General features: G+C 36.1%; 1 protein-coding gene across 1 annotated transcript; it reads right to left on the bottom strand.

The window, feature by feature from the left end:
- Positions 1-1,667: 1,667 nt before the first annotated feature.
- LOC585032 (rab GTPase-binding effector protein 1) lies at positions 1,668-26,387 on the bottom strand. The gene is made up of 21 exons (XM_784873.5): positions 26,257-26,387; positions 23,475-23,612; positions 22,947-23,120; positions 21,219-21,345; positions 20,594-20,765; positions 19,574-19,696; positions 18,156-18,254; positions 16,896-17,031; positions 12,037-12,302; positions 11,085-11,451; positions 10,148-10,272; positions 9,102-9,224; positions 8,477-8,575; positions 7,973-8,071; positions 7,394-7,432; positions 6,511-6,612; positions 5,727-5,916; positions 4,890-5,056; positions 3,682-3,798; positions 2,737-2,850; positions 1,668-1,982 (listed from the first exon to the last, which is right to left on the bottom strand). Exons 1-21 carry the CDS (start codon positions 26,306-26,308, stop codon positions 1,818-1,820), a joined length of 2,994 nt encoding a protein of 997 aa, XP_789966.4. The 5' UTR covers positions 26,309-26,387; the 3' UTR covers positions 1,668-1,817.
- Positions 26,388-27,491: the final 1,104 nt, after the last annotated feature.

The raw sequence follows: 27,491 nt of genomic DNA on the forward strand, positions 1-27,491 counted from the left end.
GAACAAAAATATCTCAATCAAACACACTTGGAAATATTTTATGACCAAAACACAACACATTACTAATAAAAGCTAGATTTGCTATAACCCTTCCTTTACCCTTCTTTGGTAGTAGTGATACTAATTTTGTTTGAAAATGGTCATTACTTTGTGTGAGGCAAAAATGTAAATACATGGATAACTGTTTACTTAAAAAGTACATGTGTGCCTATAACGCATTAAACATCTTCTGCATGAGTCTATATTGCTGTGTATATCTTAACATGCTGAATACCAACCCCGCAAAACACATTTCTTCGGGGAATGACTGTTAAAGCAAAATAAAATGGCATCCGACCGGTTGAAGGATACAACTTTCATAAAGTGTATTAGGTATAGTTCGGAGCAGTGGACAGTATATGACTGACAAAAAATGATCATACTTTTTCAAACATGAATGGAAGGAATCAATATGGCAAATTTTTGAAAATTTGAATATAAAGCTCAAATATAGTCAGATAAGTTAAAATATAATGATCATAATATTACTATATCAACTATTCATATCTATTCAAAATTCAACTTGATCGAAAGAAAGGACACTATTGAGAGACAGTTTGGAAGCAAACTTTGAGAAATTTTAAATTGAATTTTTAGATGGCAACGAGACATATTCCTCATAGTTTAATGAGGAGAACTTTTGTTTATATCTCAATTCCGCGATTAAAAAAAGAAAAAAAAAAAGAAAGAAATTGTTACAAAGAAATAATGTCTGAGTGGAATTCAGAGGTGAACACTTGGCACTCCATAAGCTATGTGTATTCAATCTGTTGGCAAAAATACGGCTGATAATGTTAATCTTAATTTTAGAAAGTTGTTTTCTTTGAAATTGTGCATAATATCGTGTGTGAATATCATTTATAGAAAGTGACTAGTCAGCAATCAACAAGTGATTCCTACATGTGCAAATAAGGGGAGTAATACTATTAAAAAAAAAGCAATTCATATAGAATTCATTGAATACAACATGACAATGACTTACAAATGTAATAATGCCGTTGTCTACACTTTTGAGAAGAAACCATATTTGATAAAGTTTCATTCTTACCACATATCTATCATCACATTCCAACATGCTACTCTAAATTCTGTATCTCTATTCTTACAAACCTGCTAACTTACAAAGAAAAAGCTAACCATTTTATACAGTGCGTCCCAGAAAAAACGAAACGGAGAATCATCGATGTTTGATCATAATTTATTCACGATTATAATTAATAAATGACACATATTTGTAAAGCTTAAATCCTCTTCTTTCATTTCTTTCATAGACGAAAGACTTCATGCATGGCTGATTGTCAACGAAACGGAGTTAAGTCTTTTATCAATGCTGCTGGTTGCTATGGCAGGCAGCCAGTGAAAACGAATTGGTTTAATGAAATTATGTAAATGCAAGCACTACTTTAGACACACAGAACTTTGTTATTCCTAGCTCATTTTTCCTGATTGATGTGTCATATGAAAGGGCAGCAACTGAACTTTCTAGAACAGTGATTTCTTTTTGAAATTCAGATACCGTCCGCCAAATGACTTTTTGGTTCCCTCTCTTCAAATTAATTTTAATCACTCATGCCTAAAATAAGCATCATATGAGTTGCATCAAACGAAAGAGGAAGATCTAAGCTTTACAAATATGTGTCATTTATTAATTATAATTGTGATTAAGTTATGATAAAACATCAATAATTCTCGGTTTCGTTTTTTCTGGGCCGCACTGTATATTCTATGTCTACAATAAGAATTCTACTGGTTCTATTTCTACTACTGGGCTGGCTCTGCTACGTGTTGTCCGGCGCTTCTTTGCTAAAGTAAGGTGCTGACTCGTTGACCAGCAGTGTATGGCAGACATCACAGACGGGCATCTTCCTCCTCCTCGGCCCACTCTCAACAGACTTGGTCACACAGTCTGCGCAGAACAACTTCCCACAATGCTTACAGTGGTTCTGGAAATTAAGGAGGAAAAATTACTTTTTTAAAAGAAGAAACGGGGCATTGTGGGGTGCGCCTGTAATCCAGCTAACAATGGATGTTACCAACTGATTCAGCCGAAGACGCAGGTTCGAAACTGAGTCACGTCTTTCGGATGGTGACGTTAAAGGACGGTCCCCAGACGTAAATAATCATATCTGATTGATACACGCCTGTAAAAACCCAGTTACAGACACACACACCGAAAAAGAAATAAAATCTTATTAATGAATAGCGAGTCTTGTTATGCAATTGCACACACACTTGGTGCCATGAACATTTTTCACCAGTATTTGAATGTAGCTTTAGTAATAATCAGATGTTTTGTAACTTTTGAATTTTCTTACAATTATACATATATATATTGTTTAACAATGCCAAATCTGAGATGCATGGCCCTACGTGTTATCATCGTCTGTGATATGGTGTAATATTGACGCCGTAAAAAATTGCCCTTCAAAATGATCATGAAGTGCCTCAAAAAGTAAAAATATTTGAGTGACCGGTTTTACCATACTCATTTTTCCCAATAGACTGTAGTGTTATAAAAATATCTTGATAATCCGAGGGGTGATCGGCTTGTAAACATCATAGAATTCTTGACTGACCTAAAGGTTTATAATTATGAATGCAGCATGAGCTAAATCATTAAAATCAAGGATTTTGTTTAGAATCTGAGACACAGATACCCAATTCTTTTAAGTCTTCAAATATTGCAACAGTTCTCACCTTTTTCTTTTTGCTTGATCCAAAGGCTGTCTTACAATTATTGCACTTATCAGCATCATCTTCATGCTGCCATCTGACCTCATTGTCTTTCTGTCTAATGATCTCAAGCTGAACCTACATAGGAATGAATACCAACACAACTATTAGCTTGTGGGACTACAAACACATAAATAAGGGTATAGGACTATAAACAATTTTCAGTGAAACTATTTTTTAGAAAGAAATATAACAGAAGATTATCCATGAAAATACTGTGATGCTCAATTTTTTTTAGTACAGACCTCTTTACAGAGTATTATCGTACTATACTGGGGGTGTGTGCAGGTGGACCACTGCACCGAGGTTTCCCCCTACTCTTATACTAATAGTGCAGTGGGTTCTTAACGTGCAAAGGTAGTGACTCTTCTCTACACGGCGCCTCCATTTATGTCCTATCCGAGGGACAGAGTGTTTTCCACTTAACATAACCTCCGCCTGGATGGGAGTTGAACCCGGGATCTTTGGTTCGACAGGCAGACGCTTTAGAGACTGAGCCAACTTGCCTCCTATATAGATCTTGGAATAATTGTTTATATCAATAATGACAAATTCAAGAACTGTTCTGGGACCCGTTTCTCAAAGCCTTTTTTTAATGACAAATGACAAAAATCAGTGACAAATCTGTTGATAACCAATCAAAAGCAAGGATTTCAGTAGCTTATAACAAAAACTGTTATTTGTCACTGATGAAAAGTTTTGTGAAACACCCCCGTGTTCTCAAAATGTCAATTATGGAATTAGAAGAAGTGTTAGGTGTTCATTCAACTTTTTTCTTCCAAGACGACTGTAATGTCATTGCATTAGAATTACACATCTCACCAAAATTTATTTCTAAAATTGCACAACTGTGGGGAGGAATTTATACTGAAATCATTGCCAATTTAGATAGATCGATCAGCCACTGACCTGTAGTGATTGTGATAATTTGACAAAATCTTTCTGCACAGCCTCTGAGTTTTCTAGCTCTAACTGGAGGTTCTGAACCTTGTTCCTCCTATCCTGCAAATCGGCTTCTATATTTGCCTGAAAGAGAAAAAAAATAATCATCAAATGACTTGACCTGTTCCTCTCGTAATAACTCAACATTCCATTTTATTGGTTTGTTGATTACAAAAGAAGAAAAAGATTAGATATCAAATATCTAAATTGGGAGAAAATCATCTTACTGCATCTGATATTTCATAAACAGGCAGAGAATAGCAAATCAAGTTTTACTTATTTATTTGTACAATAAGTAAAATGCTTACAACGTGATAAAAATGCTGATACTCCGTAAAAAATTATTCAATTCAACTCAATTTGTATTTATTTCATTTCCAACAGAAAGATTAATAAAGGTATTACTGATATTATTACAGAAATTATGAAAAAAATATATGTACATATTAATTTCTTCTTGGTAACTATACAATTACACTTTACACATAATAAAATTATTACAAGAAATTCTTAGTTTCTTAATTATTGATAACTGCCACTAGGTAATCTATTCATAAACTGGAAACAACACCATCACAAGGCTGGATCCCAAAATTATATTTGACTTTTGGACCCCCAAGACCTGACTTTAAAAAAAGGTTGAGTTATGATAGTAACAAACATAAATATTGAGCTATTTTTTTTTTTACTTCCATGGTGATGTCGTGGCAGCAATGTAACACAAATAAGGTTACCTTCGATGTGATGAAATGTTCCAGATATGAGAAATGATTATAATATTTTTGACCAAATTCTGATGCCACATTTTGAGTGTAATCCCATATCTGTGTGAAGTACTTTTCACTATATGAGAGTGAACTTAATTGAGTTTATTTTACATAATTTTGATGAGTTCTACACCTCAAAATACACAATAATTCTTACGTACTACACAATTCTCACTGCATTGTTGGCAAGTTGAACATGAGATGGCGCTGTGCAATACACAGTATGCTAGGGCAGAAAGCTCATCAGTGTATCGCTTTAACTCTTTATCTGCTTTTGTGGACCAATGGAGCAAACAATGGACTGCCACAGTCGACTTTCGTCACACACAGTGTACGTGTTTAATGTACTCTTAACAAAGTGACAAGCCAGGGTTTCGATCTATGGTGACAAAAAGAGGTAGGCTTTACCTTATGGGCTGACAATTCTTCCACCTGTTCTCTAAGTGTGGTGATGACCTCTTTGGACTTGCCCTGCATAGATTTCTTAGATTCCTGGACCTCTTTCAAGGTCTCTTCCACCTCTCCTCTGGCTTTCTTCTCTTTCTCATATTCTTCCCTCAAGTTCCGGAATACAACTAAAATATGAACGATTAAAAACAATATTAAATATTAAAATTACGATCAGGATTTTATGAGCAAACATATTGCATGATTTTTACATGGCAGACTGTCAACCCATTCAAAACTTGTCTTAAGACACATTTATTCAAAATTGCTTTTGATGATTAACTTACTCTGTTCACATTGGTGTATATTTCATATGTATTGTAATTTGTAGGTTTATTTGTAATGTTTTGTTCTTTTTAATATGTAATTGTTTATCATTGTATTTTGATTGTTATAGCACTTATAGTTAGAGACTTTGGCGGTAAGCCCTTTATAAGCACTGTTTGTATTATTATTATTATTATAATCATTAGTTGCAGGTAGATTCTGGTAGATCACAATTTATATATGTACCTCATAACTATACAGAGTTGTGATTGATTCAAATTAATCGCAATAAGACGGGACCCAGAAATCTACTGGTTTAAAATTTGATCATGAATTCAATTGCGTTTCATTAATGCATAAACTGCTCAATCAGGAAGCATTGCTTGAATTAACCAAAGAGGCGTTTAACTGAATTGAATTGAAGAACTAAACCTGATACTTCTGGAAAGACAATCTAAAACCAGAATATGGATGTTTAGAATTTAGACGAGACCAGACGTGGATCTCTGGTAACAATCTAGTCCTACTCACGTAGTTCTTCCTTGTAATCGTCCAGCTCCGTCTGGTAGGTGTCTTCCATGGTCATGCGTTGATGCTGCTCTGATGATAGCTGCTCCTTGGTGAAGCTAAGCTCGCTTCGCAGTGAGCTCTCGGTGTGGTCAGCATTTACTCGGACCGTGATGATGTCGTCACGGTACTTCATGCACAGATGGGAAAGCTCCTGTGCAGAGTATACATAGTCACAACAATGTTTTAATATACAGTGAAACTTGTCTATAAAGACCACCTAAGGAAGGCAAGAAAAGTGGTCTTTACAGGCAGGTGGTCTTCATGTACAGGTTCCTTTAGTTCATGTTTCAATGAGAAACCATTTTCAAGGGAAAACAAAAAAGAGGTCTCTATAGACAGGTGTTTTTTTCTATATAGGGGGTCACTATAAAAAGCAGGTTTGACTGTAGTTACAGTATGCAGGTATGCAGACATTTGTCATTTATTTCTAATTGCCCGATCCAGTGACAAAAAATGAATTCATGCTCATAAAAGTGATGTAATTTTGTTTTCATTGATGACCTAGCCTTGCATTCCATGATACGGTACACAAGTGGAAGTATTGTTTTAAAAAGACACAACAACTTTTCACAGCAAAATATTTGTTGTGATTGGTCGTTCTTAGAGTGTACCTCTAACATATGTGAGCCTGTGGTGTTGATAGCAAATCAAATGTCTTGATGTTACAACCTCATCACCATTCATGATCATCAACTTGCTCCATTGAGCCTTTTAAACTACTTATTTCTGATTCTATCCTACAAACCTGTGGAGATGTTGGCAAGTCGAATGGCTCACTGCTCTGAAGTGACTGATGCAACGACCTTTTGGCACTGAGACTGTCGTTCTCTTTCTGTAATTTCATTACCTGTAAAACAAACAACAACAAAAAATAAGTTTTTTTGCAGAAATATTTCATCATTAAAAATATAGGTAAATATCACACACATAATCATGATAAAATGTAAAACAGTCATTAACATTTCCATTTTTTATTTCATTTCTATAGTTTCTCAGCAGAAATAGATCTGGGCCGGTATTCAATTCAACACTTAGCATAAGTAAGAAATTTACTAAGTAAATGGCTAAGTTAAGTAATTTACATATCTCGTATTCAAATCGCATTTTAGACTTATACTTACGTAAGACAAAATCTAAGTAAAAATGTACTGATAAGCATTGTCACACGGTCCATCAAAAGTAATGCGTGATTGATGCATTGCAATAAATGCGCGCTGATAGAATTTTGTGCAGGTTATAAGACTGCGTAAGAAAACCATATGCCTGCCAATCAAGGCCTCCAGATAATTGACTTAAGTCTGGTATGGAGTTGGCTTAGATTTAGAGTTAAATACCAAAAGTGTGAATTGAATACCAAAATTGGCTTAGTATTTTATCTAAGCCAAATACTAAGTAAAAAGCTTACATTTTGTACTTAAGTATTGAATTGGATACGGGCCCTGGAGAACACCATAAATAAATCAAGGTACAATCTTCAGATCTGCATATAAAATATCAAATGAGACAACAAAATTGATAAGTTGGGTTGTAAATATCCGTTTTCACAAACCCAATTTTGATGCTGGCCAAAACTACAACCCAACAAGTACATTTCACGATATGACTCTCAATTTCCACTTTTGACTAACCTCTTGGTAAAGTTGTTCTCTTGACTCAATTAGGATTTGCTGCAGAGAGAGAGAGAGAGAGAGAGAGTGAAATTACAATGTGGAAATGTAACAAGCTCTTGGCTATGAAATCAGAGTTCCGGTTTCAAGTTGGTTTTACCTTCCTGCATGTACATGTAGAAGGAGAAAAAACTAAAAAAAATGAAAGATTGATGGAATCACAAAATGCTCATTTTTCTCAATATTCCTCATGGAAGATCACATAAGTATGGGTATGTGATCACATCTGACGAGCAATTGGAGGGAAATTTCTTAATTTAGACAGGTCTGAATAAAAGCATTCAAGAATGGTCAAGAAGTTATAACAGCATTGCAGAATCACAAAAGAGTTATTCCCGTCATATATAGTTCCCAAGAAGTGGTGTGAGTAATGATTTTATTGGGATTATGGTACCTACTCCTCCCCCCTAAATAAAAATAATAAGAAATGAATAAGAAATTTAAAAAAACAAGACACCTTGAAGGTAAAACGATGTCAACTTTCTTAAATTAAAAGAAAAACACACTAAGGCCTGAAAGAAGATATAGGATGAAACTTACCATTTGGGAATGTATCTCATTTTGTGATTTTGAATATTGGAGTCTAAGATTTGATAAGAGTTCCTCTGACTCTCCATTCTTGGTGGTTAGTGTTTTGATCTGAAATGAAGAAGAAAAAAAAATAAATCAAATAAAAAATAATTTATCATTGATGGAATACAAATAATACGTGTGCCAACATCATACATTGTTGTTGGTGTTTGATCTTTAAAAAAAACAGTGAAATGCTATGTTTAAAGTTGCATCATACCTTTAAAAAATATATTTATTTAAGCTGTTTCCTTAAAAGCTAAGTCCACTCCAAATAATTTGCTGTTTTGGATGCAGAAATCCAAGAGAAACTCTATATGAGGACATTTTATTTTGGGGAAAGAATATTATGTGGTGAACTAATTGTATACAAAATAGTTCACCACATTAACATAAGAAAATTTTCATAATTTTTATCCAAAATCCACCCCCTCCCCCAATCAATATGCCAAATGAGTGTTATTATTTGATTACCTGTATCTGTGCATCTTCTGCAGCATTCTTTAAGCTCTCCTCCAACTCTGAACGAATCTTCTGCTCTCTCAATACATTGTCTATCTCCTGCTCGAGTTGCTAAAGATAAAATAAAGAGAAAAATATACATTTCCTTTCTTATGCCATTCTGCCAAGCATGATATCTTTTACTAACCTGCTTTAGAAACCACCGGCATAGAAGAAAAAAAACACATTCTTGGTTTTCCTTGAAGTAACTATTACGGTGTTTCTCATTGAGCAACAAACCTGTACACAAAGACCAACTACATACAGCCAATTTTTCTTGCCTCTCCTCAGTGGTCTTTCTATACAGGTTGCCATGATAGTAAGAGTGATACCTGGCTAAGGGTTGAACAATACCCCAAGAATTCTCTGATCAAGCGTATGCGGTCTTTATATACACGTTTACAGGGGCAGTAAGAGTGATACCTGTCTAAGGGTTCATGAATATTTCAGGGATTCTGACTTCTTGGTCTGAAGACTCTCTTAACTGAAACATGGATTAACTAAACCTGCACTTAAAGACCACCTCCCTAATGCTCATTTTTGTTATCAACCCTGTGTGGTCTTTATATACAGGTGTGTGGATTAGAAAGAGTACTACCTGTCTAAGGGTTCTTGAACCCTCCAAGGATTCTGAATACTTGGTTTGAAGACTCTGCAGCTGCTGCTCATAGTTGGTACACAAGTCGCATGGTCTGCCCAGCTTCTCTCTAGCAAACCGAACCTGGCAATCAGAGTAAATAAACATGTACATGTACAATCAATGTTAACTGTTCATAACATATCAAAGATGCTACGAGTTATCACCAAAGACTCCTTGGGGCTGTTTCACAAAGATCCTAAGTCGAACTTAACTCTAAGTTGAACTTTAACATTATGGAGAGCCATAAGTAGCCTTAAAATAAAATATGTTAAAGAGCAAAAATTCAAGTATTTTAGACTTTTTATAAATTCCACATCAAGGACATGAAATTTCCTTGATAATAGACAATATGAATGATTTGAATCAACATTGTATGCCTTTTAAAATATCTTTTGCAAAATATTTTCATAGACCCTTACCGCTTTCCATAATTGTTACCTCCAACTTAGGATCTTTGTGAAACATTGTGCATTATCACACATATATATTACATATCATAGAAGTAGTAAAGTAACTCACATCAATGGAAATACAAGCATGAAATAGATTGATTTATATGTAGATCGCCATGTTTGTTGACTTATACAATTGATTGTACAATAAAAGCTCAGGAAGTTCAGTATCTGAAGAGAAATCGTTACAAGACACAATCACATACATGGATATGTGTAAACTGGAGTGAAACTCAAAGCACAGGTGGTGATAGGGCTCAAAATATGGTATTGTAGGGGGTATTCCTCACTTTTCTCAAAAGAAATTTATGTTTTTGATTACACTCAGACTTTCAAAATGAAAGGATAATATTGCATTATCTGATATATCGTTAGGTATTTGGTTTATATCCTACAAACTATGGTTACCAACATATAATTACCATTAGTTCGCTCAGGTTAAGTAAAAACTACACATTGTAAACTACATAATAGTGTCACTCAGTTATAACCACTTCTCATTTTTATATAGTTATCTTATGTCATTGCCAGGATTTCATGACAAGAACTGACCTCTTCCTGTAGTTTTGTCCATTCCGTATCACTGACGACCCTCTTGCCTGCCAGCAGGGAGTAGAGATCAGTCTTGGACCGAGCACTGGCTAAAACACTCTTCATCTCTTCAGATTCAGGGGTTCCTACGAGTGTGAGAATTACAAAAATATATCAAGTTTTACATTCACTAATTAAGACAAGAGATACTGTATGACTGCTTCTTTGTAGTTTTGTCCATTCTGTATCACTGACGACTCTCTTGCCTGCCAGCAGGGAGTAGAGATCAGTCTCACTGGCTAGAACACTTTTCATCTCTCTGTTTCAGGGGTTCCTATTTGTTAACATGAGAAATGACTGTTAAAAGACGATTTTGAGTTCTGGTCACGAAACTGCATTTCAAGCGAATGTAGCTTTGAGAAACTGAATTGTAGCTCATGCCATGGATGGGTTGTATGGACCTGAAACAAACAAATCTGAGATCATCTGTGAAAATCAAAGTCCCTTCAAAGTACAACTCATATTTGCACTTACAGGAGATTAATCTGACAGTCCTTAATTGGCTCATACTGTTATAGTCCTCTTGCAATCATTCTACAAACTCTTACATCAACCATTTTGAGGTATATACTAGGAACTGACATTAACATTATTTTTCTTGTAAAAATTAAGGCAGTTATGTTTGTGACTATAAAAAAGAAAATATATGAACTATAATATACTGTGATATCAACCTAATAATAATAAGAGTAACAGAATTTTTAAACAAAATTTCAGCCGATTTTCACCACTATTCAAGTAGGCAGTGCCTAACTTTCCCTCTACAACTCAATCAGATTGTTGGTTGTTTACGTACATAATTTGGATGCAAATAACCTGCTCTAAAGACTGCTTCATAAGAAAACAATACTCCAAAGGAGTGTGGTTTTGTAGATATAAAGAGAAGTGACTTCTGTACCTGAGATAGCTCTTTCCTGTGCCTCCGTTAGACTGATATTCGAACATAGTGATACAGAATCATAACTGGTGCCCAGCATATCAGACGTGTTGTGTCCACTCTGCGCGCCTATCTCCGATATGCTGCCATGCACCGTCGTCTTCGCTCCACCGGACGAATCAGTGGTGTCGAACTGCAAGAGCTCTTCCGGGTCGACGTTGGGGCCGACAAAGTTGATGGATGGGTGGAGCCTGGAGGGGGTGGAGCTGTTGGGCGTGTCCATGGAGGAGGGGACCAGGAGGGCGTCGTCGCTGTCCTCGATGTCGTCTCTGCTCAGCAGCAAAGACGAGTTGGTTTGTGCGGGTGGTACCTGCTGGGTAGGTTCTTGCTGCATGGGTACAGAACAACAAACAGAAACAAGAAAGATAACCAACAGTCTTTTTCAAGATTACACCAACAGTCCTTGTGAGGACTACACACACTCAAGAAAGAAAGATTACTGAGAGTCCTTTTCAGGACTCCCCAATCCTCCCCCTCTCTCACATGGTGCAACCGCAAGCCTACTGTAAACCCTTTTAATTACAACAAAACAATTGGATTCTCCTTTCAGAGACACCATAGAATAAAGACAATCTTGATCTCACATAAAAGACAGGTTTATTGAGAAAGCATGAATACTTGGTATCCAATTGTCATATTGCCTAATCTAGTATCTCCAAAACTGACACACAACATATCTATCACATGAGTAGATACGAGTATAACTTGTGGTAGCATTAAGTATTGCTCTAAAAGAATATAAAGGGTTCGACTATATATGACTTCAAAATCATTCAGGAAACATCCTTATTAGTTTTATCGACACCATTAGTTGCATAATGTCCCATCGCTACCTATTTTTTTTTGTCAACCCCCCCCCGACCCTCGAGGATCAAATCAAGATAAAAAGAAAGATGATGCCCTCCCTCCTCACCTCTGCAGTTTCCTTGGAATGTCTCTTCTCTAGGCTCTCCCGCTTCTCCTGCAGGACCCTGACCTTCTTCTCCTGCTCCTCGCGCTCCTGGTCCTTCTTCAGGACCTCGCCAATCTGTCTCTGCTGCTCCTCCGTCAGGACGCTCTCCATCCTCCTCATGTCCATCATCTGGAGTCTCTGGGATTCTAGGAACTGGTCGTTGGCCATCTGCCAAGTCTGCTGAAGCTGAGAGTGGGCTTGTTTCTCTTGCTCTAGAATACTGCACACTGCAGAGAAATTCATTTGGAATTTGAGTGCAGTCTAATTCCATATCATAATTCATGTAATTGATTATATAATTCATGTAATTAAATTACACTCATATTCAAGATATAGCAGTGGAACAAGACGAATGCTGAAGAGGAAGACATCAGGAACATTCAAAGGCCTTCATATATTTCCATTGAAGTTGATTGCCTAAACGCAATCATCATGTTTAACATGGCATACATCAAAATACATATCGTGGCTTTAAAGCCTATCTGCACTAGTTTGGCCAGGAGGGAATACCCCCCCCCCCTGGTTGTAGTGCGCCCTGAGAGGTAGCCACAAATCTCTGCTCTCTGTTCTGTGATGTTTGTCTCCTTTCTATGGAGTGGATTCTTGTTTCAAAGCCCAGTGTATGAATGATACAGTTCTTGTGATGCTACTAGATAATTTTTGGAGTCATCTAACTCAGCTTTAAATCATCAGTTTACCATAACATATTTGATTTGGATTCACCACTGGAAGTCACTGTGCCACCATATTACTTCCCATGCAGAGATAGTGAACCTCTATTGCAAATTGTGCCTTTTGTTGCCTATTGTGAAAGGGGAAAGTCAGACTACAACTAAAAGTTCTTGGAGGTTTTTGATCTAATCTACTTAGTATGATGATACAATGGAGTGGATTAAACTCCTCCGCCTACTATTATTGCTCTCGATTGTCAGGTATTTTTCAGCTCCTGGCAATGAACATTCCTCTGTTAGCAGTGAGAAGACAGTCATTGTTTCCTCAGAGCACCAAAAGAGGGAAAATGAGGTGAAGTACATAGGGGCACCCACTGCCTATTACAGCAATTCCACTGCCTGCTTCCAGTTCGCTATCCTATTGTCTGGTGACGTCCATCCGAATCCAGGCCCCACCCAGGAAGAGAACAACAGATACCAACACAACCAAGATGAGCCTGCCACTCGCAGACAAACCCGGCTCTGCTACGATGCGGACACTCTACATAGTCTCAACACCAGACCACATCAATTGATTAATCACCACGCATGGATGAACATCTGCAACCTTGGCATTAGACGCAATAAGAGGACCCACCGAGGCCGTAGAGCTCCGAGAAAACATGGGATCAGGGCTCCTGGAAGCACCCTCAACTCAGCATCACCACAAGATGACACTGTTTGCTCTTCCACCACTCCAGAGAACAACTTTGATGATATTGATAATAGTAATCAATCAGATGAACATGGCTTTTTCATTGATATTAAATTAAAAGGACTTAAAATAGCTCATCTAAATATATGTAGCTTATATCCTAAGATTGTTGACATTAGAGAAAAAATGGCTAATTACCCATTTGACATAATAGCCTTCTCTGAGACCCATTTGGATGAGTCTATTGGTAATGCAGAAATTCATATTGAGGGTTATTCTCTTGAGAGAAGGGACCGAAACCGTCAAGGGGGAGGAGTGGCCATTTACACTAGGAACAGCATTATATACAAACGTACTACGGAGTTTGAGTATTTTGACATTGAAAACATATGGATCGAAGTTAAATTAGTACACAGTAGCCCATTGATGGTCGGTGTGTTTTATCGTCCCCCAAACTCCAACACTTCCTATTCCGAATTGATGGACACATCAATTTCCAAGATTGTGAATGGTGGCATGGAATGTTATATTCTCGGCGACTTTAACTATAACATGTATAATAAGAGAGAATCAAGAAATGTTAAAACTTGGTGTAATCAGTATAACCTGAAACAGATAATTGACGATCCTACCCGAGTTACTGAGAGTAGTTCTACATTGTTAGACTTAATTCTAACTAATCGACCAAACAATGTACTTGATAAAAATGTTGTCATTCATGGTCTGAGTGATCATAGACTAGTGTATGTTGTTAGCAAACATGTTAAACCGAAAACTCCAGCTAGGATTATACATACAAGAGCTTATAGACGGTTAAACGTAACGTTATTTTGTGAAGCATTATTAAATGCTAGAATGGAATTTATGGAAGGAAATGATATTGAAATTGAATGGAATAACTGGAAGACTAAGTTTGTTGGTATTTGTGATGAACATTGCCCTAAGATTTCTCTGAGGGTTAGGGGTATGAAGACAAAATGGGTCACGCCTGAGTACACTCGATTGTGCTATGATAGAGATGCACTCAGGAAGAAAGCTGAAAATTCAAAGGACCGACGGGATTGGAGTCTTTTCAGATCCTGCCGTAACCATGTCAATAACCTAAGAGTTACTTTGAAAAAGTCTTTTTGTCATGAACAAATAGTTCAAAACAAAAGGAACCCTTCAGAACTTTGGAAGATGCTTAAACAAATTGCCCCTACTTCCACCAAAAGCGTTCCCAATACTTTGAACCTTGATGTAAATTGTGTTAATGAGTATTTTACATCTATTGGTAGTCTGCTTGCTGCCAGTCATTCCTCTGTTGAACATGTGATCTTGTCATTATCTCAGGACTCTATTCGATCTGTCTTTGAATTTGATTTGATTTCTGAGGATTTTGTACGAAAAGAATTGCACTCTATTCAGATTAATAAGGCAACTGGCCTAGAAGGGCTTAGTGCACGTCTCCTGAAGTTGGCCACACCCGTTATTTGTACACCTATTACTCACCTGTTTAATCTTTCTCTGCAAACCAGCCAAATTCCAGCTGACTGGAAGCAGGCACAAGTTACCCCAATTCACAAGGGTGGGGATAGGGACGATGTTAGCAACTATCGTCCCATATCTGTTATACCGTCGATTATGAAAATATTGGAAAAGGCAGTTAACGTGCAACTTCGAGACTATCTGTCAGATAATAATCTCCTAACCCCTCACCAATCTGGATTTAGGAAAGGTTATTCAACAAACACCGTACTTGCATTTTTGAGCAATTATTTGTTGACTAACATGGATAAAGGTAGAATAACTGGAATAGTCTTTCTTGACATACGAAAGGCATTCGACTCTGTTAATCATAGATTATTACTAGATAAGTTAAAACTGTATGGCATTACGGGACAAGCATTATCATGGTTCGAATCATATCTTGTACACCGGGCGCAGTGTACCTCCTTGCTAGGTAAAAAATCTGACGTGCTAAAGTTAAAGTCTGGAGTCCCCCAGGGATCTATATTGGGGCCCCTCCTTTTCACTCTTTTCATGAACGATCTTCCATCAGTCATCGAGCACGGTAAAGTGATTATGTATGCAGATGACACTGCCCTTATGTACAGTTCTTCAAATCCAAGGGAAATCGAAACATGTCTTAATCATGATTTGGATTGTGTGAGAAAGTGGTTAGAAAGAAACCAACTTACCCTGAATACGGACAAGACATGCTTCATGATTTTTGGAACACCGCAGAAATTGCTGAACTTGCAATACACACCAATCGCAATAAAAGTTTCTAATGTACCAATCAAGCAAGTTCAAAGTGTAAAATATCTGGGAGTTTGTCTAGACCAGCACATGACGTGGCAGGATCATGTGAAATACACTTCAAATAAAATTGCCTCTAGGTTGGCCCTACTTCGTAGAGTCAGGAAATATCTCACAATCGATAGTGCCAAACTACTTGCCAATTCCCTTATCCTTCCTTACTATGACTATTGTAGTGTTTCATGGAGTACTTGTAATAAAAGAACAAAAGATATCTTGATTAAGCAACACAAGCAGATGGCAAGAATTGTCCTGAAAATAAATACTTTGATTCCCACATCTGAAATGTTTAATACCCTGAGATGGATTGACATGGAAAAAAGATGGGAGTTCAATAAAAGTAAATTAATGTATGATGTTATGAATAATAGTGCCCCATCATATTTATATATGTTCACCCTGTCCGCCCATACTCATAGATACTCAACAAGGAATGCTGACAATTTGGGCGTCATTATTCCAAGAATTAAAACAGAATGTGGAAAACGTGCCTTCTCAGTTGATGGTGCTCTTCAGTGGAATAGCCTACCCCACTCAGTTCGAAATGCCCCGACCAAGAATAATTTTTGTTCTCTCTATTTTAAGCAGCGATCTTAAAGATAAATTTGCCTTTCTTTCTTTATTTATTGCTTTCATGAATATTTACATAAATTTCTCAATATAATAATTTGTTAAAATCTAAATAGATCATTGATAATAATCAGAGTATATTGTTATCGATTTGAAATTGCTCATTGAAATTTATCATTCTTACTACGGCTTTGTTTCATTATTCACTCTTACTCTTTACTCACTTTCTGTTATATGTTGCTATGTATTGATGTTTTCCATGATGTTTATATTGTTCAAGTAGTTTGTTTCTTCATATATGTTCATTTATGTACAGGGCCCCCTGGAAAACAGTACTTTGAATACTGACGGGGCTACCCTGTTAAAATAAAACGGAATAAATAAATAAATAAATAAATAAATAAATAAATAAATGGTCACTGACAGGTGGTTATCTTATCAATCAGGTCTCAATTAACATAAAGGGGACCATTAGGGACAAACAATCACCGATTAGGCATTGTTTGCTATATAGAGGGTACAAGTACGTGTGGCGATAAGTAGTACAGTGGGGCTTGAAGATAATGAATAGTTGATAATCTTACCATCTTTGAGTTCATCTCTCATCTGATCACCTTCATCCTGCATGACATGTTTCTGTTTACCAAGCACAGCCACGTAAAGCTCTAGGTCTGTCCTGGCGGCTTTCTCCGTCTCTAACACCTTGTTCAAATCCCTGATCTGCATTCAGCAGGGAGAGGCAAAGTGCAGGAAATCAATTGAATCTTGATACAATGTTAGCTTACATGTTATGCATACCACAGGGAGATAAATAATGATAATAAAATAAACAATTAGATCAATCTATTTAGCACAGCCACTATATGAATATAACCCACCGCACTGTGATGAAAACAGAACTCATAAAAGTTCTACTTTACAGACGCAGAATACAAAAATAAAATAATGCCTCCGGCTAATTTGTAGCGGAGGCATAACAACTATTCAAAGCTCCTGAAAACAAGTGGTTCTTCAAATTTTCTTATGTCTAGTGGCAGGTTATTCCAAAGCTTTGGAGCGACGCAACTGAAAGCACAATCTCAAAGAGTTACTTTTGTTTTTCATGTGAGGTAGCTTTAGAAGCAGCTTGTCCTGTTTTTTTATAAGAAGAAGTTAAAGAGAGGGGCAAGAGTTCATTGTGTTCTCAAGGAGTTCTCGGTGAAACGGGACATTACAATAGATTTTATGCAGTTCCTAACACTTATATAAATTTATTATAAGAATAACATGTTGTATCAAAGAGGTTAAAAAGTGGGACAGTGCTCTTTGTATTGTTTTCTCAATGAGTTCTATGTGAGAAAAAAAATGTGAGCTTTCCCATGCTTTTCTTTTCCTGACATGGACAAATATCATAGAAGCAATGTCACATGAAAAGGATCGGTCTTGAAATGCCCTTATATTCCTAATTTGCCAAATAGGATGAAAATATTTCAACAATTTAACTAAATTTTGATGCCTCTGGCAACACTTTTGTTGGCAGATTCATAGTATTTTTCAATATTGTGATGAATAACATAGTAAGAATACATTCTTACAATCGTTTTTTTTAAATGTTTTTGAAACCTCCCATTTAGGTATTTACGAATGTAAAAGTTTCTAGGTGTCACATGAAATAAAAATCTATTTCATGACCACCTAGCGGGGGTCTACTCACTATTTATAAGGACTACCATTTATAAAAGACCGCTATTCATTTAGTCACGCGTTATGGATAGCGAGCTTGACCCACCTAGCTAGCCGTAAGAGGGAACAAAGATAAATTTTCATAACATTGCCCTCATTCATGGCCGGCCTTCCACTCTTACCTTCTCATTGAGAATATCAATGTCATCCTTGGTGACCTCGTAGCCATAGTGATCAGGCGTTGGTACAGCATCACTGTAGTCTTTACTCCCAGTAGCTTTCTGTACATATCAAAAGGATGAGTGAGTTCATGAAACGTGACCATGCATATTAAGGAATGAATTCTATGACAAATCCAAATGTTGTATTTTACTAATTTTATGATACACCTTAAAACCCAAATCAGTTTGTATAAAAAAGCTGAGATCTTCACAGAAATAACTGCATGAAGTGGACACATAGTTACAATGTATGTTTTTTTTTCTTCCCTCAACCACGCCCCCCTTGAGTAAAAAAAAAAAGAAGAGGATTCAGGGGGAAAAAATGGCATCTACATGTAACAACATTTTCCCCTTTTGAGTAAGAAAATTGGGGAAAAATAGGGGAAGAATAGAGAAAATACGGGGAAAAATCAGGAAAATAGGGATAAATTCGGGGGAAAAAAAAATCAGGAAATTATCAGGCCTGTTTCTTTGAGGCATCTTTATTGGGATCAGTAGAGATAAACTATAAAACATGCTAAGCTGTAATCTATCTGATACGTACTACATAGCCATTCGGTAAGATAGCATGTTCCGACAGTAAATCACTTCTCATTGAAGGTTCTGAAGTTTGTCTACAGAACACATGGCATTTGGTTCTTGAGATACCATAGACTATTAAGGAATATAAAATACTTATACTGCACGAAAGTGAAACCAATTCACTTCATCATTTAAAGGGATGAACAACATTCAAAATGGAATTGTTTTACAATCAATCAAATTCAAAACAGAGCGTTGGTAAACAGCTCTGTATCTTTTTCAAATTGGAATTAATGAAAACTTGATATCAGTAAATCCCTGCTCAGGTCATGTTATTAAATTGGCCTTTCTATGATGTCAGTTCGTCGCAGGTGAGCAATTGTTACATATACATATTTAGTACAGAAGGAAGACAATATTCATTTGTGTGCAATAAAAATAAATGAACCACTATTCTCCAGATGACTTGGACACAGATATACTGTCTGTTGAGAGCCAGGAGGGCATTAACTAAATGACTTTTCTCATACAGTTTCCACCCTTCTTTCTCTCCGCAGACCATAAGATTGTGTCCCTTTTTTCATCCAGTAAGGAAAAAAAAGGTGTCTAATAACAAGTAAATATTGATTTCACATTTACAGAACATTTTTAAAAACTTTTTGTGTCTGTTCACATTGATGTATATTTCATGTGTATTGTAATCTGTAGGTTTATTTGTCCTTTTTTGTTTTGTTTAATTTGTAATTGTTAATCATTGTATTTTATTTGTTAAAGCGCTTAGAGACTTTGGTGCACTGTTTTTATTATTATTATTATTAATTATTATTATCGATTGTCAATGAAACTCTCTTCTTTACCTTAAGCCTTGCGTGTAGACGTCTGTTGTCACTGCCAACATCTGATAACTTTTGTTTGAGACTCTCTATCTCTCGCTCCAGGGGAACTACAACAGCTCGAAGCATCTCTGAATCTTTCTGTGCCTGAAGTGAAACAAAGATATAACAATGCTTTCTCACAATTCATGTTGTGCCTATACTGGAAAAAAACTTGATAACAATAATAATAAATAATAAATTTATATAGTGCAGCTTATATACAAAATAAGATCTCTAAATTGAACAAATACGTTTTTAATTTGGATTTGAAGACATTGAGAGATGGAGTGTCAGTGCTTCGTATTTCTATTGGCAATGAGTTCTTATTTTATAGTTCATTGTAAGTTAAAACAGGGATATGCTAAATATCTCTTTACATTTCTGTTTTGATTTTGAATACATAAAAGCTAGTTTGAATCTTCCATTGGTCATGTGAATTATTGCTGACCAAAACTTACCTACACATACATGTATTCTGAACTGATGCAAGCAGAATTTTATACTAAATTTTCTGAAATCACATATGATTGTAATAAGCACTATATAAAAACTGATTATCATTATTATTTCATTTATTTTCAAGTCCTATGACTGACCGAGCAAAGTAGAGGGGGGGGGGGGGGATTAAGAGAGGCTGATACCTACCTTGCATACCAGTACCGTACCCAATTCTATATTGTCTTAAGCTCACCGAGAGAGATTGGGGTCTGTAGTAGAGGGGTATGTGAGAGAAATATATGACAGGGGAGGGGGGGGGGGGGGGGGCCTTCGTGAAAATCCTGTGATAGGAGATAAGTAAACAAGGGGTGTAATCTGGGGGAGGGGTGTAAACAGAATATAATACTGTACTTTAAGCATACTCTATTCAAGATTGTCAAGTGTTGATGGAGAGATTGGGGTCGATGATGGGGGGGGGGGGGGTGAAAACTGTCTGTGATAGGAGATAAGCATACGAGGGGTGTATAAAGGGGGGGGGGGCATGAATAAAGAATGATACCATACCTTGAGCATACTCTGTTCCAGATTATCTTGTGCTGATGGGGAGACTGGGGTCGGTGGTAGAGAAGGCTTTTCCTCCCTGGTAGGAGATGGACTGGTGGTGGTGCTGGTCAAGTTGCGGAATGATTTTGTCATACTCGTCAGAAGGCCAGCACTGCCTGAAGACGTCATCGTTCTTAAACATAATGAAATTTAAGAAAATTATTTGTGATAAATATATCTGCAATTTAAAAAGAGAAAAATATAAGTAATTGAAAATGAAATAAAGTAGGAAAGAAATAAAATTCTTACTTCCAGATGTATTCAATACAAAGTTAAGTAAAATCATGACAGTTTCATCTCCATTCATGTTCATTCAAATGTGAAATTTGTATACAATCAATCTCAAGAATTTAATGAACTAGAAAAGGCATCTAATCAATAGTTTTATCAAATACAAACATGGACTGCTGGTTGGTAAATTTTTCAAACATTGCGTGAACCATGGTAGAATCGTGCAAGAGAAAAGTTTAAAAAAAGAAGCATTCTTTCCATTTTGAACTTCTTTAAAACTCCTTTTACCTTCAAATACATGTACATGTATCTCCTATAATGTTGTTTTTGTTTCCTTCTACACTTATTGACTTACTTCTCCCCGGCTGGATACTGGCTGAGTTCTTGAAGCTCCTGTGTGAGTTTGTCATTGAGTGCCAGGAGTTTGTCTCGTTCCATAAGGTACGTCATTGCAGTCTCCTCAGCAGTTATTGCTGCTGTATCTACAGGGTGAATACAATTTTTTTAATTTGTTTAAATGGTATAACACTTCAGTGTTATCCTCTTTCAGTAATTTTATATTCTTTTTAGTGTCACCAAATGGATTTATAAAGTCATCAACCAAAACCACATTTGAATTATCAGCAATAAGATATTGTTTACTACCCTTACTCATCTTTTCAGAGATGGCTTTGGGCACTCTGCATGTCAGCATGACATTCATAATTTGTTTTTATAGAATTGTACCACTGATCTAACTGTTGAATATACTTTCCAGAAGAGTGCAGATGAAATTCCAAGAAAAAAATGCATTTAAAAGCACATTACGATTATTTCATTATGAAATTATGATTTCAATCTTTACAACAGGAATTGTCTCGTCAAATGCATAGTGAGGCAATACTAATTTTCTCATGCCATCATTGTTCTTTGAAAGAAAAAAAAAATTCTCCAAAAGCCAGAAGGGCCTCAGTAGGCACAGTGCTCTTTCCTGTCATTTGTTATTGTTTTAAAAAGAAAGTTGAATATTGTATTGTACATGTCATGAACAGCGAAAAAAATAAATTTCTGTGTTTCACACATGTAAGTGTTGCCATAAGTGTGATATTCTCACTTTAATATTTAAATATTTCATTGTTTTATTATCAGAGCTCATTGGGAGCTTTCTAGGTCTAAATCGCTCACGGGTCCCTTGTACATCTTACACTGGTCATGAAACAAACAGTTTTCATGTAACAACATTTTTGTCTAGACATTCTAACTGAAACTTCCTCACTTGTGCATGTTTTCCAAATACACATTCACATGCAGGAGCAATAATTGAAATGGGCACATGTAGAAGTGAAATGGAAATGATTTCTGTAAAGGAAAGACTAGATTAGTCTTATTAGGTTTGGAGATAAAGAACGATTCCATCCTGATTTCCTGTGATCTCAGAGACCTAATCTCTGCTTAGTCATTCCACCTGATGTGCTATTTTAGGAATGACATCTAGTCTAGTAATGTGTGAGACATACAACACATTTTTTACATTATCCAGCATTGCAAGGAACCTTCATGTACAACATATTCTACTGCCTGTATATGCCTACAGGTATGTTTACCAACAAATTTAAGAAAATAATTTACAGTAAACAAAAAATACATATTATTGGCATATACTGGACATGTACATGTACCAACAATTAAATGTTATGCCTTCCCCAGAAAGAAATCTTCAAAATGCATTATTATTTATTTATTTAGTCATCTACATGTAGACATTTATAAAGTGAAGTTTTGTAGAAATAGACAACACTAAAATCACCAGTTCTGTACTTATGAGCATCTTTGAGAAATGTTTGCAACATGCAATATAATTAACATGGACAGACATGATTATATATAAATCTCCAAACATAATGAAGTCAAACTCAAAGATTTTCATTGAAAATTTAAAAAAGAAGAAGAATATAACCAAACCAAAAGACAAAAGTTTGAACTGAATACCAAAATTGGCTAAGTATTTCATCTAAGCCGAAGACTAAGTAAAATACTCATATTTCAAATTTAAGTATTGAATTGAAAGTGCATGTTGCATTTTAAAGAAATGGACAAAACTTACGTGAAACAATTTGTTGGAGTGATGCAACCTCGTCAGTCCATTTTTGCTTGATCTCCGCAATTTCTTCATCTTTGCTACTCTCGATGACAGATGCAGCTGTATTTAGACCAGCCAATTCTTCGCTCAATCTATCCTTCTCCTCTCTGATGTTATCCACCTCTTTGATCAATTCCTCTGAGGAAAGTTAAGAAAAAAATGCAAAGAAACATTATTTGGTCTTGACATTTTAATATTTCTTTGTCGTTTAAGGTTGGGAGGGGGGGGGGGGTATAAATAATGTTGCTAATTACAAATTTGATCTTCATTTCAAACAGGAGCTACTGATTAAATGTATCCATAATTTTTCATCTGACATCCTAGTCTTTCAAATTTTTCATCATTTTTCTAATTTTCTTACCTCTTGTTCCTTTACACACAATTTTTTCTTCTTCTCTTATGCTTGGTTGTAACAGAAATTAAATACCGGTAATAGGAGTTGCTTCTTGTTTTCTTGTTTGTAGGAAGATTTCTAATGTTCTGCCAACTTACGTTCTCTGGTCAAGTATAGCTCTTTGAACTTTGCTCTCTTTTGAGCGAAGTCTTCCTCTTGAAGTTTCTTTTCTTGCAGGACTGCCTGCAGGGAGGACTCCAGATCCCCTACCCTCTGCTGGACATTGAGTACTTCTCCTGATGAAAGGGTCAAAGGTTAAAGGTGAAAGGTTAAAGGTGAAAGGTTAAGTATCATTGTTTACAGTCATGAAAGCAGATGAATTAATCTGTATTAGAATGCGAGACAACTATTCACAAAGTTTTTGATAGGTTATGATAGGTTACCTGTCACAAGGAAATATAATCATTAGAATTTAAAATTATAGTTTCTATTGTCATAAGAATTTTGAATTACTCACTATACAATCCTGCTTTCCATAAGTTTTGGGCTGAATTTTCAAGTTTATAGAAATGTTTACAGATGTAGTAATGTGAGTCAAATATATATTTTTTTCTTCTCAAATGTGATTTTTGGCTACTGTATCTGTAATGTGTATCTCTATCAGTTCAGTCTCTTTAACTACCTACATACATGTACATGTACATGTACAAGTACCACGTTCATGAGAATTTTGGCTTATAACACACACAAAATCGCTTCTCAATGGTTGACATTGAAATAAAAAATGTGAGGTACTTTATCACCTTGTGTAGTTCTTCACTTAAAGGAGAAGTAACTCCAAATAATAAGTGTACATGTAGGGATTCTGAAAAATGAAATGAATTCCTGCCTTTTGATGTACAATAAATCTTACAAACATGTACAAGAGATATACAGTACATGAAGATTTCTTAGCATGATGTAATAAATGAGTTAATAGTACTACCAGTAATGCCTTTTAGCATAGCATGGATGCAGCCATTTTCTTGAAAATGTACAATGTATCATGCACCAAGCTTTAATTGGAAACACTTTTAAATTCAATAACAAAACCTTTAATTTTTAATAAGGGAAAATCATAGCCGAGAAGGTAAAAATTACATTTGGTGGAAAATATATAATCTGGTAACAATTGTAACTCATTTATTTAAAAATACTAAAATATAGCAGTTGAAAAATCTATTTCTAAATGCGAAACCTTCACCCCAGAACAGCACCAACTTATTTATGCAATTAGCGTTCTGGCAATTTGAGTACAAAGGATACATGGAATAGCAGGTGAATGAAATGCTTCAAACCACAAACACCTGGGAAGGAAGCATCCATCAATTTGAATACATTTAGTTGATAAACCACTCCACTCCGCATAGTACGTCATGCAATCAAGAAAATGGCGATGCCCATGTCTTGCTGAGAAACTGTACTTTATTTTTGCTTTATCCTGGTATGCTATTCTCATACACTTTGGTGGGGAATCTTGTGGATTGATTGGCAAGAATGCAATAAATCTCTCAAAACAACTTAAGTTATGCTTTGGGGTTAGTTCTCCTTCAAGTTTTTTACGAATGAAGTATGAGAGGCAGGTTCGGAATGAGAAACGGGGAGGGATATTAAACATTTCTAACACTCAATTGAAGTTGGACTAAATGGCCCGAATTCACAAAGCAAGGTTTGAGCTCAGACCGAGGTTTGAGCTCAAACCTCCTTTACAAACCAGGTTTGTAAAAAACGCGTAAAACGCGTCATATGACGTACGAAAACCAAGGTTTGTCGACAAACCTCCTTTGTGAATTCGGGCCAGTGTGTCCTAAAAAACGAGGATTATCCACATTTTTTTGTGAGTTTTTTTTCTTCGGTTTCACTATCCGCGTGCTGGCAAAAAATACCCCCAGGTTCACCATCTATTTTTATGGCAGGGAAAAAAAATACTTAAAAAATTTTGGGGGCTACTTTTAAAACTTGCTTGCATGAAAATAACACTCTTTATTTTGTTTGCATTGAACTCTATGCATTTTTGGGGCTCTTTTATGACTTTCGGGAAATCTTTTTGGCATTTTGGGGGCTAATGCGGCCCGAGCCCCTGTGTATTTGTTTTATGGGTTGTCCATCTTCCCGATAATTTATCGCTCATAACGTGAAAGTCTCTAAACAAAGTCGATGTGAAATGCACATGCACATGCACATGCGGAATCCACTTTCGCATCGCCAAGGCAGATCCAGCGCGGATCGGAAATAAGAATCCTGCGCGGACGATCCTTACTTTTGCAGACGCGTCTGTCCTGTTTATGAAGACGATCCTTATTCTCGTACCAGCGCCCCTACTGCTCACACTGTCACCAAAAAAAGTAGACGGTGAGCTGGGGGTATTTATTACGTGGAATCTGTTTTCGCATTGCCAGCGCCAGATCAAGAGCTCGAAACCCGCAGAGCGCCAAAGTAAAAAAAAATCTGCTAATATTTTCGCAGACTATTCTTATTTCCGCGGTCACAATTTGTGGCGTTTACAAGGATATCCTCGTTTATAAATGCGGACGATCCTCATTCTCGGACCACTTGCTGCACACTCGGCTCTCTTTCATTTCAAGCCCAATGCACATCAACATCATCAAGCATAGTCTCCACTCACTCTAAATTAATCTAGGTCTAGACCTCTACTAGTAATTAGTAACACACATCTCATCAATGATAAAGTCATGTCATCATGTCCTCACTTCACTAGCACTGCACTGGCTGTGTATTGGCATTGCAAGCAGTGACGCCTGTACTGACTATTAGTAATGTACTGTACGTAGCTCTGCTGTACTGCTCAGCTCAAGCCAGGCAAGCCCAGAAACGAGGTCCAAACACGATTGAATTTGATAGGCCATGGTCATCAAACCGACAAAATTTCTCCTAACTCACCTTCAATATCCATGTGGCGAGCTGGAAATGAGTTTTGCTCGTGACTTGACATCACAAGACCCAAGTTGTAAAACTAAATCACGACACAGCCTCCGGAATTCATCTGACGTAGCCTAGCCCGTATCCAATTCTGTGTGAATTTGATGATGCTATATGTGAGCAGAAATGATCAGAAACTAATAACGTTGCGTTGCCAATCTAAATGAAACTTCTCAACAATAATCTTATATATTGTAAAACCCACACAAAATTTAAAATCTGTAATTAAAATTTCAAAGTATAATCTTTTTCTTATAAAAATATTAATGTTGAATGTTTTGCTGGATTAAAATAAAGTTTTTATTCTGAATTTTTTTTGATCGACAGCACTGTAATCTTCAAGTTGTACCTCATGTGTTTTCTTTAGAATAATTCGTTCGTCTGTTGAATTATTGTGGGGGAGGGGCACGGGCACACTACCCACACACATTTGCAAAACGTGACTAATTTCCTGAGGGAATCTGGCTTATCATCCCTAAAAAAAAATGTCCACTGCTTGAATATGATTCGTTGTCCCTTGAACCAGGCCTAGCTATACTACTAAGTTTGTATTATATTGATAATAATATTGATGATGATAATAAAAATAATGATATCATATAGGTTAATAATAATGATATTAGAAATGTTAATGATAATAATAATAATAATAATGATAATGATAATAATAATAGTAATGATAATAGTAATAATGATAATGAAAATAATAATATAATAATAATAATAACAATAATATTCTATGTTTACATAATAGTTAGCACTTATAAAGACATATTACCAGGCACGTACGCCTATGTTAAAGTAATGGAAGACCAAAAAATGTGACCTTACCCCCCCCCCCCCCCCCCCCCCCCAATCAACGGAACGAAATATCGATCAGCCAAATTTTCAGGAATTTTTTTTTTTTTTTTTAAATGTGCTCTTCATTGAATTCATTGAATTTCCTCCCGGTCCCGAACAGAAAAATATCTATTATCTAGATCTACTATGAATAAATCATTATCAAAATAATTCCATAAATTGGGGGGAAAAAATTCAAACTATATGAGCGACAGTGTATATACCCACGCAAAAAATTAATATCGGTCTTCTCTATAATTAAGCGGCAGCAGATATATGAGTAAGGTGTTAATCAGCGTCTCCCGCCCTTGGGAAACTTGAAATACTTCTCTGTAAAACTATCAAATAGAAGATAC

Source organism: Strongylocentrotus purpuratus, unplaced genomic scaffold, assembly GCF_000002235.5.
Source record: "Strongylocentrotus purpuratus isolate Spur 01 unplaced genomic scaffold, Spur_5.0 spur5_contig_867, whole genome shotgun sequence".
Lineage (NCBI taxonomy): Eukaryota > Metazoa > Echinodermata > Echinoidea > Camarodonta > Strongylocentrotidae > Strongylocentrotus > Strongylocentrotus purpuratus.